The sequence below is a fragment of the Lactuca serriola genome, chromosome 4 (genome assembly GCF_051521515.1).
Source record: "Lactuca serriola cultivar US96UC23 chromosome 4, Lser_US96UC23_V15, whole genome shotgun sequence".
In the NCBI taxonomy this organism is placed as follows: domain Eukaryota; kingdom Viridiplantae; phylum Streptophyta; class Magnoliopsida; order Asterales; family Asteraceae; genus Lactuca; species Lactuca serriola.
In genome coordinates, this window is record NC_136411.1 from 125,904,479 (window position 1) to 125,919,829 (window position 15,351).

The 15,351-nt window shown below is 31.5% G+C and overlaps 1 protein-coding gene across 1 annotated transcript; it reads left to right on the top strand.

Moving 5' to 3' along the window:
* The first annotated feature begins 2,011 nt into the window (after positions 1-2,011).
* Positions 2,012-5,413, top strand: LOC145102497 (aldehyde dehydrogenase family 2 member B4, mitochondrial-like). The gene is made up of 11 exons (XM_079039894.1): positions 2,012-2,195; positions 2,754-2,888; positions 2,974-3,116; positions 3,292-3,445; positions 3,534-3,763; positions 3,889-3,978; positions 4,067-4,240; positions 4,318-4,455; positions 4,604-4,741; positions 4,844-4,905; positions 4,982-5,413. The coding sequence occupies exons 1-11, from the start codon at positions 2,117-2,119 to the stop codon at positions 5,253-5,255; spliced, it is 1,617 nt and encodes a 538-aa protein (XP_078896020.1). The 5' UTR covers positions 2,012-2,116; the 3' UTR covers positions 5,256-5,413.
* The last annotated feature ends 9,938 nt before the right edge of the window (positions 5,414-15,351 follow it).

Consider the following 15,351-nt stretch of genomic DNA (forward strand, 5'->3'; position numbering starts at 1 on the left):
AAGAAACGTAGAAAAAACACACAGAAAAAACGCAGTCTTCTATTGATTGATCTGTTCAAGTGTTCTTCTAAGTTCTAATCTTCTTCCTTCTCGGCTCGACGACTTCTCATCTCTACTCCTCCAGCCTCTATTATAAAATATGGTCCGAAAGTGAAACAAAGAAACACAACAACCTTCTCTATTCTTCCTTCCATTCTCTAATTCAAAGATTGTTATTCTCCATAGAGATTATGATTCTCCACCAGGCTTTAAAATGACTAGAATGATGGTTAACTAAAAGTCGGAAACAGTATGTGTTTCAGTGATTCCAATTTCCATTATTTGAAAATCTGATTAATGATTATCTTAGACTTCTATCTAGTTTTGAGTTTTCCAATCTTCCAATTTTTGTTATCTATTATAACAAATGTTATATAATTTTATTAACAGTTCATATCTTTTTAACCTACCATCATAAAGATTTTTATGAGTTTGAATTATAGCATTAGTCTTTCTATATGCTTTTATGGTATAACGTTTAACGAGGTAATCAAAAGCTTCTAAAAGTCGATAAGTCATATTAATTATAAGCTAGAATCATAACTCAAGCACATCCAAATTTAACTGGATGCCTTTTGAACTTGAAGACCAAATAGAAGATAGATAACAATTAGTAAGGAGAGTTATATATGAGCTTTACTAGTTGTACAATAAATATGGGCAAGGACACATCATCTTGACCATTATAATAGTATGCCAAGCATCTGTCGGTTAAAAAAAAAATTAACTCTATTTATAAACTTTTTAGTTTATTATTTGCCGGTTTCAAATCTGGATAAAGAATGAACATTTATAACATTAAATATAGTAAATGTCAAAGGGCCCTAAATTTTTTGTTCGTTTAGAGCCCACAAAATGATTGACGCCCCTGCTGCCGCCATGTTTTAGCAAAATACCGCCTTAAGTGATATATGTATATACAAATTAATTATAGTATTATATATATATATATATATATATATATATATATATATATATATATATATATATATATAATTGTTAATTATATACAAATTGCATTCTTAAGGCTACTAACGACATTGTCGCTAAGTCACACATAAAGTTATTTAGAATTTTGTGTCTATTACAGGGGTTTATTAAAAATAAAAATTTAATATAAACTTTTTAAAATAATACTTTTAAATAAATACAAAAAATATAATGAATAAAATTAGTAATTCAATATACTGTATATACTAATAAAAATATTGACGTTTAAAAAAAATGATGCGTTATATAGTGATTTAAGATTTAATTCTAAGAAATTTGAAAGAGGAAGAAAATAAACGGTTGTGGAGTATTTATTTTAAAATTTAATAAAATAATATATCTTACATATATAAACTATAAAATGTGAATTTTCAATTTAAGAAAATAAAAAAACATAAGAAAATAACAATTGTAAAAAAAATAATTAAAAAAAAACATAAAAAATGACTTGTTTCATTTGATAAAAGTTATTTTTATTTATTAAGAATATGATATTTGATACAAATTAATTTAAATTTTTATTTATTATTTATTATTTATTAGTTTATTATTATTATTATTATTATTGGGTTCAAAAACTCTATGTACATTTACACTTCTTACAGATAAGTTCCCGAAAAACCTATACAGTCACGTCTTTTAATTTACAAAAATACTTAAAATTTAGGAAACCAAGTCATTTCCTCAATGTTTTGATAAAAACCTATTACATTTATGCAAGTTTCCATAAAATCACATTTAATAAAATAAAACTTAATCACGCAATTTATGTTCAGGAAACTTATCCATTTCTTTCTTGTAACTTGATAATAATAATAATAATAATAAAATAGAGTCGAATACCATAGATGCGACTTATTAGTGTGACACACCTAAAGTAAGTTATTGAGATAACGTTTTAAACTATTCTATAATATAAAAAGCGTGAAATAATCTCAACCAATGCCATGCCATCATGTGTTGATTGTGTTCACAGTGGTTGCCTTGCTTAGTGTTTATACTAAATATATATATGCCACCACCACACTATATGCCACTACAATACAAATATACAACTCAGAAAACGCCGGCCCAGTTATCGACGTAAATGGCCGCTCGAAGACTCTCCGGCGTCCTCTCCCGGTCACTTTCTCTTCGCCCTCTTTCTTCTTCGATTGTTTCTCGAGGTTAGATGACTCAAAACTGTTTTCTCCGTTGAAATTATCATCTGGGTGTTGCTTTTTATCATCTTTTTAAGTTGGTAGTCTATGTGTTTGATGGAGTTTCTTAGCGATAAGGTAAGGTGACATGCATCGCCGTTTCTTAAAAATTCTAGTTTTCTACTGCCTGGTTGCTCAACATATTGATCCATAAATAGCTGCAAGAAGAATCATGGCCGACTGAATCTTTAAGGCTCAAAAAGTTCAATTGATTGATAAATCTTGAAAAGTGGACCACCTCTTTTTTATAGAATCTGAATCTGAATCATCTTTAATTGAGTTAACCCATGTATTAGTGTAATAACAATTGCTAAATCTGAATCATCTTTTGTGATTTGTGGTTCTGTTGCTGTTATGTGGATTGCAGCTTTTCATAGAATTTAAGACGAGCGTATTTGTGGGTTTGTTTCGACGAAATTAAGATTACTAATACTTCCGATTAAAGTGCTTGTTGTATCCTTTTTTCCTGTCAAATCATTGTCGGGTCAATCATTACGAAATTTGAACAGTTTTTTTTTTCTTCAGGAAAAAGATCCAACTTGGAAGGCGAATTACGAAGATTCGGTACTGCTGCAGCATTTGAACAACCAATTACTCCATCTGTTCGCATTAATTACACTCAGCTTCTAATCGATGGAAAATTTGTTGATTCAGCATCTGGTAATTCTTTGCTTTATTAGTACTATTTATTTATAATATCTTATAATATTGATAAAATTTCTGAATCTTTATATGTTTATTTCAGGAAAGACATTCCCAACCTTGGATCCACGAACAGGGGAAGTCATTGCCAATGTAGCAGAAGGCGATGCAGAAGATATCAATCGGGCAGTTTCTGCTGCCCGCAAGGCGTTCGACGAAGGGCCTTGGCCTAAAATGAGTGCTTATGTAAAACAAACTTTCATTCCATTTTTTTCTATACCGTTCAAGGGTTCAAGTCTCAGCAGCTCCAACTCTGGTCTGAGAGTTTCAATTCCAATGTGGATTGGGTTCTGTGTAGCCAGTTGGCTTTTATGTCAGCCAGACACTCACTGTGTACCTGATTTACATCTCACATGTACAGGAAAGGTCGTGTGTCTTGCTAAGATTCGCGGATTTGGTGGAAAAACACAATGATGAAATTGCAGCCCTTGAGACATGGGACAACGGGAAGCCGTATGAACAGGCTGCAAAAGCTGAAGTACCAATGTTGACGCGTCTATTTCGCTATTATGCTGGTATATTTATTTATTTATTTAATAACAAAACTGTGTTAATAAATTGTACAAGCTGTAGTTGATAAGGTACATATATTTATTTTTTCAGGTTGGGCGGATAAGATCCATGGGTTAACGGTTCCAGCAGACGGGCCTTACCAAGTGCATACTTTGCATGAACCAATTGGGGTTGCTGGACAGATCATTCCATGGAACTTTCCTCTTCTTATGTTTGCTTGGAAAGTCGGTCCTGCCCTTGCTTGTGGCAACACCATTGTTCTAAAAACAGCTGAACAAACTCCATTGACTGCTCTTTATGTTGCACAATTGCTCCATGAGGTACCTTACTTCTTTTATTTTATGGGAAAAATAGCTACACCTTTTATTTGTTGATTTTTAGAGTCACATATCACAGCAAAAACATTATGTTTTTGGAATATAGTTAAATTGGCTTTTATCTGTAGGCGGGTCTTCCTCCAGGTGTTCTTAATATAGTTTCAGGATTTGGTCCAACTGCAGGAGCAGCTCTTGCTAGCCATATGGATGTTGATAAGGTAAATAATGAGTATTAAAATATTTTTTGAATACTTTTTATTATGCTCATTAGTATAAAAATTGATAATTCAATGCTTTCATTTGCAGATTGCTTTTACAGGATCGACTGAAACCGGTAAAATTGTGCAAGAATTGGCTGCAAAAAGCAATCTTAAGCCATGTACTTTAGAGCTTGGAGGGAAATCGCCTTTTATTATTTGTGAGGATGCTGATATTGATAAGGCTGTGGAGCTAGCTCACTTTGCTCTCTTTTTCAATCAAGTGTGTACTTTTAAATTTTTAAATTTTCAATCTTTTTGCTCTTAAAATGAATGAGCTAATTATTTTAATATATATAGGGACAATGTTGTTGTGCTGGTTCGCGTACATTTGTTCATGAGCGCGTATACGATGAGTTTATAGAGAAATCAAGAGCACGTGCTCAAAGACGCACTGTTGGTGATCCTTTCCAAAAGGGTATTGAACAAGGTCCTCAGGTATTTGCTTTTGGGGTTGTTTTTTTTGGACTTAATGGGTTAAGCACTTGGTATACATGAATGTTTCTTTTTTACTTAATTTGTATAGAATGACTAAATGGATTCAACCAACAAACCTGGCTTTAATGTACACATGTAAAATTTTCAGATCGACTCGGAGCAATTTGAGAAGATCTTAAAATACATAAAATCCGGTGTTGAAAGCAATGCGACTCTTGAATGTGGAGGTGACAGATTAGGGTCCAAAGGTTTCTACATCCAACCAACCGTTTTCTCTAATGTTCAGGTACAATGTTTACCGATAAAACCCTAATCTATCCCTTTGACCAAAACGTATCAAATGTTGACCAACATTATAATTTATACTTACCCAATTCTCTTGAAACAGGACGATATGCTGATAGCAAAAGATGAGATCTTCGGCCCTGTTCAATCCATCTTGAAATTCAAGTAAATCGCAAATAATCATATCATAAAATGTTTAAAAACTCGAAAACATCATTAATCTTTTATAATTTGTGAACAGGGAGATCGATGATGTGATAAAGAGGGCTAATGCGACAAGATATGGACTTGCAGCTGGTGTGTTCACCAAAAACCTTGATACAGCAAACAGATTGACTCGGGCATTGAGGGCTGGGACTATTTGGGTGAATTGTTTTGATGTGTTTGATGCTGCAATTCCTTTCGGAGGGTATAAGATGAGTGGAATTGGAAGGGAGAAGGGTATTTACAGCCTTAATAATTATTTACAGGTGAAGGCTGTTGTTACTGCATTGAAAAATCCAGCTTGGTTGTGATTTCGTGTTACTTTTCATGATGCAACAGTTTTTTTTTTTTATGTGATGTCTGGAGAAGTACTGGATTTGATTCCTCTACTTTTAACACCATTTGTATCAACTTATACAATAACTTGTCTGTTGGTGTGTTGGTGTTATATGAATGACACTTTCTTTAATCGGTCTCTTGTACTCCAAATTCGGACCATAATTGCAAAAAAAGGAAATGTAAACTAATGAAATATCTAGAGAGAGAAATATTTCAAGGACTATTTTTGTAATTCATTCTTGAAATAGGGACCATAGTTGCAAATGAAATTATTTGGACCATTGAAAGACATAGATTAAGAAATAACTAGTGGGCTATTTTTGTAATTCATCCAACTAGCTTCTAGGTGAGTTTTAAGTAGGGTGTGCATGTGTCGGATTGGATGAGTGAGGGACCATAATCGATGAGTTTTAGATAATATCGATTTCAGTTATAGTCGGTTGTTGATTAGTATTTGTTATTCATTACACGGCTATTTGTTATTCATTAGACGGTCAGGAGCGGGCAACACCTAATGGTGTTATTATGACGTGGTCTACAAACACGGCGTTATAACGCCTAGAACACCGCGCCCGGTTGGCGTTTTTGCGCGTTACGTTACGACGTGTTATCGTAGTAACACTTGAAAACGACTATTTCTTCGAGGCTCAACGTATACATTTCGTTTTTCAACCGTTGTAAAACGGTCAAAAATGTAGATAAAAAAATGAATTGGCGGTGGCTTGGTGCGGGAAAAAAACGGCCCAAAAAGGGAGATCACGAAGGAAAGGGAAAACGGTTGCGGTGGAGCAATCGGAAGACGAACTTCCAACATGGTGGACCGCGGACGAGGAGTACGCATTGGCGGTGGCTTGGTGCGGGACATCAAAAAATCCAACGCAAGGAAACGACATGCGAAGAGTTGCCTTTTGGGAAGCCGTGATCGGGAAATTTCGTAGCCTTTTGAATAAAGATGAAAATTACCGCAATCACGACATGTTAAGTAGCAAATTGACTCAAATAAACAAGAAGTGCACCAAGTTCAATTCCACCTACAATAAGCTTTCCTCACACAAGCAAAGTGGTGCGACCGATTTTGACGTTTATAGAGTGGCGAGGGAGCAATATTATGTGGAGACCGGTCACGTTTTTTAGCACGAAAAAAATTGGGAGATTGTGAAGGAAGACTCAAAGTGGAATAAAACCGACACATTTTTACGGAACAACAATCGAAGAGGTCGCGCGGCTCGGGTTCGGTCGATGTTTCGGACGCACGCACGGACATCGACATCAATGCGGACACGGATGAGATATCGGACAACTTGAACGACATTGAAGAGATCTCCCCTCCTCGGCGACCAATAGGCCGCGACAAAGCGAGGCGTACTCAACGACACACGGATGAAACTGAAAGTAGACGACGAGAGCAAGCTGAAATGATTTGCAACGGGAACATTTTGAGTTCTTGCGTCGTGAAGCCAATGACGATCGTATTGAGAAAGATTTGGCAATTCTTCAAACAAGCGAAGATAATTTGCCACCGAGACGGTTGGAGACACTCCGAAAAATGAAGGCGAAGATTGAGCAGAAATATTTAGACGAAGATTAGTGTTTTTTTTTCGTTGTTTTTTTTGGTCTATTTTTTTGTTGTAATGTAGTTTTTAATTAGTATTTAATTTAATTATGTGTTATTTAATTTATATGTTTTTTAAAAATTATTATGAGATAAATTAAAAAAATAAAACAAAATAGAAAAATGGGAATTACAAACATAAAAAAAAATTAAAAAAAATAAAATAGAAAATAAATGATGTTATTACATGTTATTTGTTGTTGTCCATTTCCACCTTTGGTGTTATAAAACTCATTTATGACTAGGATGATGATGTGGCACCTTTTTGGTATCGTAACATGTAATAACATGTTGCCCACACCCAGCATCCTTACGGTGAAAATCGACTAATATCTTTTAAAAAAAATACATTGTTATAAAAAATAATAACTTGGACACATAATTGAAGGCTTATGTAATCATGTTAAATGAAAGAATTAGTAACGGAATTTTAACTTCCGCAATTTGGGGTAAATGTTTTAACCCTTAACATAAAATTTGCATAAATGAAAATTATTTCTAAATTAAATAATTTAACCCTTAATCAAAGTGTTTCTAGCCTGACGATATCTGGTGTTACCCTCCCTCATTGAGGCTGAGGGTTCAAGTCCCGCAGTGGACATATATAGAATAATTTAGGTATGGTTTATAATATATTTATTGTTTAAAAAATAAAATAAAATAAAAATAATTGATTTAAAATTTCAGTTTTAGTTTAAGTTAAATATTAAATTAAAATTTAATTAATTGTTTGGTGAAAGTTAAAGTTGGAAGCTTTGAGATTAGGAGTTAAAGAATGACACTCCCTAAATTCATTTAACTAGAATATGGACTTCAAATGTAACAATTTTAAAATCCAAGTGTAAAGTAGATCTTCAGGGACTTTGAAGTTTTAGAAAATCGGGGTTAAGAATGTTTGGATCGTCGAGAATCGTGAATTACACTTTTAGATTAAAGCATTTTGATGGTATACTCGAAAAAATCTAATTGGATAAAACTCAGTATGAGATCAAGAAGAGAATGATGGATGTTATGTCGTGTATATATTAGAATAATGACCAAAAACAGGTATATCACTAAACCAAGTTTATAATTAGGATAAAAATTGGGCTAAAATTAATAAATTTGGATTTTCATGCATTTTTTATAAAACAAAATCGATCTCACCAAGGGTTGCCACCCCTTGGACCCCGCTATCAGGGGCGGTACCCCCAGACCCACGTGAGTTCAGGGTTTCAACACTTGATCATTGAAGAAAAATATTGGAACGTAGCAATTTCAACATCTCTTGGTCAATTAAGCTTATAGAATTGTGAACCATCATTAAATGTGAATCCATTGATGAACTTCATGATTAGTTCAATTTTAGTATTAAACTCTAAGCTTATACATTAATGTAATGATGTAAGTTTAATTACATAGTAAAAAAATGAGTTATGAAGCTTTAATGGTGGTTTTGAAACCTAGATTCATGAATTCAACTATGAGTCTAATTGAATTCAATATTAGTCACTCTAACATCCAAAAATTTGGGTGTTTAGAAAGTGAGAAAAAAAATGAAAATAAGTTGGAAAATGACAATAATGGCAATAAGATCAAAATGGTCAAAGAGTGTAAACTGGTTATTTACATAACCAATAAGGGATATAATAGTAAATATAGCAATTATTTGGAGTTATAATAGTTTTACATGAATATAGTATAAATGAAGCAAGTACAAGGGCAAAAAATGGAAAAGAATATGAAATTGCAATTTCATATAAAACTGATAAAGTGCCAACTTTGAGGCCCTAAAAGTTAAGCTTAGAGGCAAGGTAAGGAAAAAAGATAGAACGGTAACTTGTAGTAGACTTGAAAATGAAGCAATAGAAAAAACAATTCATTTAAAAGGAGTTCATACGAAATATCTACAATCTTGCAAAGTTAGACAAAAAGTTAATGAAGCTGATTTTGAAATTTGATAGTTGCAAGGTACCAACTTTGGAGCTCAATAAGTCAATATCTATAGGTAATTAGAAAGAACATTGTTATGGAAAGTTTTAGTCCATAAAACAAATAATACACAGAAAAATTGGGTGTGTAATGAATGAGATATGGTCGTTTGAAAATTGTTGATTTAACACTCGAAATGCTGTAATATTCCGACTTGCCATGTTCATGGTTGAATAACCTCATTTATGGACATATTCAAATAAAACACATAACATAAAACTTGTAGTACTTTCCAACAATATAAAGTTTTTGTCAAATCGGAGTTTATATGGCCAAGTTATGAAGATGGAAAGATCGGAAAAAAATTACTCGGAAATTAAGGAAAGCAAGGCATTTTCGGAATTTTCATCGAAACTAGAATGCTAGGGTTAAGATGCAGCGTGCATTCTTCTGTGTTCGCCAAATTAAAACAGAACTATCAGAACACACACACACACACACAATTAATGTATGTGTGTGTGCTCGTGCCATAGCCAACAAGAAGAGATGGGAGAGAGACCTGTGTCTCTCTATTCCGTTTGTGTATGTGTGCGTATTTGGATACATGAAAGGAGACACGGAGATGCCGAGAAAGAAAAAAAAAAGAGACGAGCAGCAGCAATGGCTATTGTGGGCAGCGAAAATAGTGGCAACAAACCACCATGGTTGTTGGTGATGATGGCTAATAGCGATTCAGGAGCTTTTGGAGGTCAAAATACATGAAGAAACAACCTCAAATTATCTGATTTCAGCTTTTGGACACAAATGTTAAGGTATTTTTTTATAACCCAAAATTATGTCAATTTCTTTTGGAATGGTGGGATTTCATGTTGAAAACTGATGATACATTCTAAAAAATTTTAATGGATAAAAGCTTATAAGGACACAAGAAACATCAATACATGGATTGATTCCATTTTCGTGAGGCTGAAGTCGATGAAAAGTGACAGTTTATTTTTTCTATTTTGGTCAAACTTGGAGTTGGAACAATTTAGCAACTCGTGATAATTGTGAACATAATTAGAAGCTTGAAATTGAAGCAAAAACACAAATATGTTGCTATGAACTTCATGAACTTGACAATTTGTTATTTTTAGACACTTTGTTGGAAGTAGATTGTTAAAATGAGTATAAAGCAAATGATTTTAAAGGGTTTGACAACCTAAGCATTTGTTTACTATTGAAACATGTTTGGCATGAGATACTCTTGAAACTCCATTCTAGAACCTAAATAAATCACATTTAAGCAAGTAGAACGCCTACACAAGAAGAAATGTCAAAAAATGTGGAAATGGAAAATGGCTTAAAATGTCTCATGAATCTTTATGCATGTTTTGAAAACTCTTGGTATATCATGTAACTATATGGCAATGTGTTAAACACATGGATGCATGGAATTTGATTAAGTTATCAAAATGAGACAATATTGTAAAAATGTCAAAAATGGTTATTATGCCCCTTATGAAGCATGCTTAGCTACTGAAATGGATTTGGATAATATTAGAATGACTAGATTAATATAATCATTGTTTAACTATGAGCTTTGAAGCAAATGGTAATTTAAGGCAAGTTTGCAAAAATGAAGTTGTCAATTGTGAGAAATATGACCTAGATGAGTACGTATCCATCACATCTCTATCTAATCTATATGAATGCACTCCAACTGTTTGTGTAAATGCCAGCGTCAGTATTTTGTTATTAACACATCTTTATCCTTCGTCTTCTCCATTTTTACCCTACCAGTACCGGTGGCTCATAATATGGATAATAATATCATCTTGGTATGTGGACTGGGTTAGCTTTCTTTCTGGCTACATGAATAGGGGAGGTTCGATGGCGAGGGTTTACATGAAGGAGATGAAAATCCCAATTGTATCATTCAGTTGGGTCTCGCTCAAAATCAGCTCTCCTTCAACCTTCTAGAATCATGAATAAAGAAATATCCTAAATCATTCAAATTCAAAAACAATAATCATTCACATATTCACTCTTGAAGAAAGTTGCCTTCTTCCAAATGGTTTCAGAATCACCAAAACAACCCTCAAAGAGGCATACGAACAAGCACAAATGCAGAACCTGAATTTGAAGGGTGTTCTAGTCACAAACTCATCTAACCCACTAGCGACATCACTCAGCTTGCATATGCTCAACCTTCTCGTTGAAACCCAATGACTTCATTTGTCTTTCTCTATATACAGATTAATGGGTTTTTCTCTTTATCTGTCTAAAAGTATAGAGAAAAAGGTATATGTTGGCACTTGTGTTTATATTTGAAGTTTGATGTGTAGGTGTGTGTTTATATTTTTCAGTTGAGAGAGAGAGAGAGAGAGAGACTTTTATGTTAAATAATTATATTTTAAAAATAATAATAATAATAATAATAATACAAAGCTGCATAAATGGTCCTTATGGTAGTAAAATGATGAAAATGCCTTTCAATTAATGGTTAAAACTTAACGGGGTGAGCAATAAGGACCAAACATTAAAAGTTATGAAACCACAGGGACCATATGTGAGGTTTTTTGAACTTAGGGACTAAACTTCAGATTTTGGGATACCACAGGGACCATTTATGAAGTTTGGCAGTGATTTTATGATAATAAAATACCAATGTTTTGATATTTGAAACGTCTTAAAATGAAAGTGTCAAATGTTTTTGGAAATAATATTTTGAAAGAATGCCTACAAGGAAAAAATGTTTTTGAAGACAAAGAATGTTTTGGAAGATTGAATGTTTTGAAAATATGTTTGAAATGTTTTGAAATATAGATGCTCTACTTTTGAAATCAGTATTTTGATACTAATTTATGTAAATCTTGGAAAGTAGTGAAAAGAAAGGGAAAGTAATTAAAAGTAATGAAAATAATTGGAAAGTAATGAAAATAATATATTGCTCAAGCGATGATGTCCTGGTAAAGATTTAGATGAATCTACTGGGGTGACGCTCCCCTTCGCGGAGTAGATGTTCTAATTAGCACGATGTTTTGGTGGATTGATTTGTTCTTTCCACCTTGGTCTAGACTTTGGGGTACCCTAAGTATAAAAATGGCAACAGTTTAATACTAAAATTAGCCTTTATTGATAAAAGAGAATGAAATGTGAAAAGATGTCTAAAGAAATGAAATGATAAAATATGAAATGACATTTATGAAATTTATGAAAAGAGATTTTCTTGAAAATGTTTTATGTTCTAAAACTATGTTATGTTATGAATGAATTGATTTTTCATGTAAAATATGATAAATGTTTTGGGTCACAAACCTATGTGGCTCACGAGGCATTTTTGTTTTATGTATCTCTTTTTAATGACATGTATCTCGGGTTACCCTTAAGGAGAGAGGATGACAGATGGAAGTTAGAAGTCAAATGATAAAGAATGGAGTGAGACCTGTTAAGTTCCTTCTTTATTCTATTGATGTAATTCTTATTTACTTGCTATGGTTTTATTGATGTTTAATGGTAACACCCGATGTTTTATTTGTAAATGTTTTTGTGGAACTGTATTTTTATTAAATACAGGTTAATACCCGAAACGATTTTATAACCATAGCTTAAAAAAATGAAACAAAGTGGGGTGTTACAGTCACTAAGATACCTTAATGTTATACTTTGGTTGTAAATTCGTGATGCAAAGTCCAAATCAAGTGTTGAAATCACCAATTTAGGATGTATAAAGTATAAATGGAGTTTTTTTTAGTTCAAATTCAATAGATCTATCTTGAATTCCTTAGATTTCAAATGCATCATGTTAATAAAGTTTAACTGTGCATTAGAGTTAGGTTTTACCATCCTAAATTCAAATCATAAGCGTAAACCAAATTTAACTATCATGTCATAGTTTGGAAGTTATAATTAAAGATGATGATGTTGATCTTTGTAATTGAGGTATTAGTTATGTTAATGATCATGATTAGTATGTAATTGATGTATGAGCTTAGTTTTATATCATGCACTATATTATTTACATTATTTTTATTTATAATGTTTATTGAGATTTTAATGGTTTCGATTAGAGGTGAGTAAAACCCGAACCTTAAACCAAAAAATCAAGACCAAAAAACCGAAAACGAACATAAACCAATGGTTTGGTTTCTACTTTTGCAAAAACTGAAATATTCGGTTCGATTTTGATTTTAAGAATTAGGAAACCACAAAAAAACCGAACCGAATTGATTTGTATAAATTGCTTATAAATATATTTAATTTACAAATATTATATACTAATTTTGTAATTCTATAAGTATTAGTAGCATGATGAGTTGGGTAAGGTGGTGAGCATATGAATTTGAGGTATAGGGGCAAATCCCTTTAGCTTATTTTATTTTAAATGTCCTAACATACATAACATATATCAAATATTAAAATAAAAGTATATATTAATTTAAAATAATTAGTATAACAGTCTAAAAAAACTTATATCTTATTAATTTTAGTGAACGTATCTACAATTATGAGGTTTGTTTAATGTGATATGGTAATAAATCAAAAGTAAGCAATGTCCATTTGTTAAACATATGGAAATAACAGTTTTGCCAATACCTCTAGCAAATAGAGTTGTTGAAGCATCTATAACAATCCTCATGATTATACAAAGAATGGAATTAAAGAATAATTGGCGAAGATAATAACGAATTAAAGTTGGTTAACAACATAGAGCTATAATTGGAAAACATGTGTCATAATTTTATATTAAATAAAAATATATATATCAAAAATAGATGAATTAAATCCTTTTTAATAAGATTAAATTAAATGATTGTTTCTAAATTGATAAGGGTACATGATTTTGAAAAGATTTAAAAATAATATTTACTTATTAAACGATTTAATCATAAATGTTTGCATTCTATATATTGAAACATGATAAATATACATATAATTATTTTGGAAAGTGTTTATGATTGACGATATAATTGAAATGATAATCCGCATAAATAAGAATATAAGATTCATGAAAAAATTTGTAGAGTATGTGCTTGTGTTGACAATTATACCCTTGGGCATAAATAAATTACATTTAAACTAAAAACAAATTGACAATAATAGACTTGTTCAACATAGTTTGTTATTTAAGTTTTAAAAAAATTAACAATAATAGACTTGGTCAACATAGTTTGTTACGAACAATAAAAAAAATTATTGTTATAAAATCTTGTTTGTAGAATAACAAACTTAGTGGCTTAAGTCAAAGATTAAGGAGATTACCTTTAAACTTAAAACAAATTGACAATAATAGATTTGGTCAACATAGTTTGTTATTTAAACTTAAAACAAAATGACAATAATAGACTTTGTCAACATAGTTTGTTACGAACAATTAAAAAAATTATTGTTATAAAATCTTGTTTGTAGAATAACAAACTCAGTGGTTTAAGCCAAAGATTAAGGCATGAAGAGGTAACTTTTAGGCCAAAGTTTAAGCAGTAAAGTCAAATTTTGGGATCCTATTGTAGATTTGCAAAGTAGGATGATATATGTGTATTTACTTTTAAAAAATAGTTGAAATATAATTGTTATTAATGATAATATGGGACAACATTAAAAGTGAAATTATATTATGATCCATGTGGCAGAATATAGTGAATACATGTTTATTTAGGAGATTGTAACATAAATGGTCCATATTATTTGTAAACATTGTTGTCTAATACATCGATATATTCCAGCATGTTGGTTTTATGCACCTTGACAGCGATTGTTGCTATCATGATTGTTGTTTTAGTGAAGGAAAAGGTGTAAACCACACCTTCACCAAAAAACAGTTTTCAATTCAATAAAGACGGAAATCAAATAGCATTCGACAAAGGAAGTTCGATGACAGAATGTGAATTAAGAAGAGTTAGAATTATTAATTATTTTAACACAAAAGAAAGGAAAAAATAAAACAGTTTGCATACATGATAAACATATTCAAAACACCATTCCATACATGATTCACAATATAACAACAAAAACAAACATTGCAGAGGATAATGAAACATGTTATGGATGATAGATGATGGAAGTAGGCAGCAACGAGTGCAAAGAGAGGTTGAAGAAACATTTTTTTTTTCGTGATTGGGAGGTTGAAGAAACAAATTTTTTTTCATGATTTGTATGATACGTAATATTTTATAGGGTTAATAAGGATATATAGAATGGTAAACAGTGATTTTATAAGATATCTATATCTATATATCATAACAAAATATGGAAAATGGTATAATTAGAAAACATGAGTCATGATATTATATTAAGTTAAAATAGTTATAAAAAAATATATGATTTACATCCATAATTAATAAGATATAATTAAATGACCGGATTTGAAATTGATAAGGGTACGTGAATTTGAAAAAATTTAAAGATAATATTTCCTTATTAAACGATTTAATCATAAATGTATGGATTCTATGTATTGAAACATGATAAATATACATATAATTATTTTGGAAAGTGTTTATGATTGACGATATAATTGGAATGATAATCTGCATAAATAAAAATATAAGATTCATGAAAGAAAT

What these genes read in the sequence shown, in the direction of transcription:
- LOC145102497 (XM_079039894.1), top strand. Translation starts at nt 2,117, where the DNA reads ATGGCCGCTCGAAGACTCTCCGGCGTCCTCTCCCGGTCACTTTCTCTT. An exon ending in ATTTGTTGATTCAGCATCTG is followed by an intron (nt 2,889 to 2,973) that starts GTAATTCTTTGC and finishes TGTTTATTTCAG; the next exon opens with GAAAGACATTCCCAACCTTG. An exon ending in TTGCACAATTGCTCCATGAG is followed by an intron (nt 3,764 to 3,888) that starts GTACCTTACTTC and finishes TTTTATCTGTAG; the next exon opens with GCGGGTCTTCCTCCAGGTGT.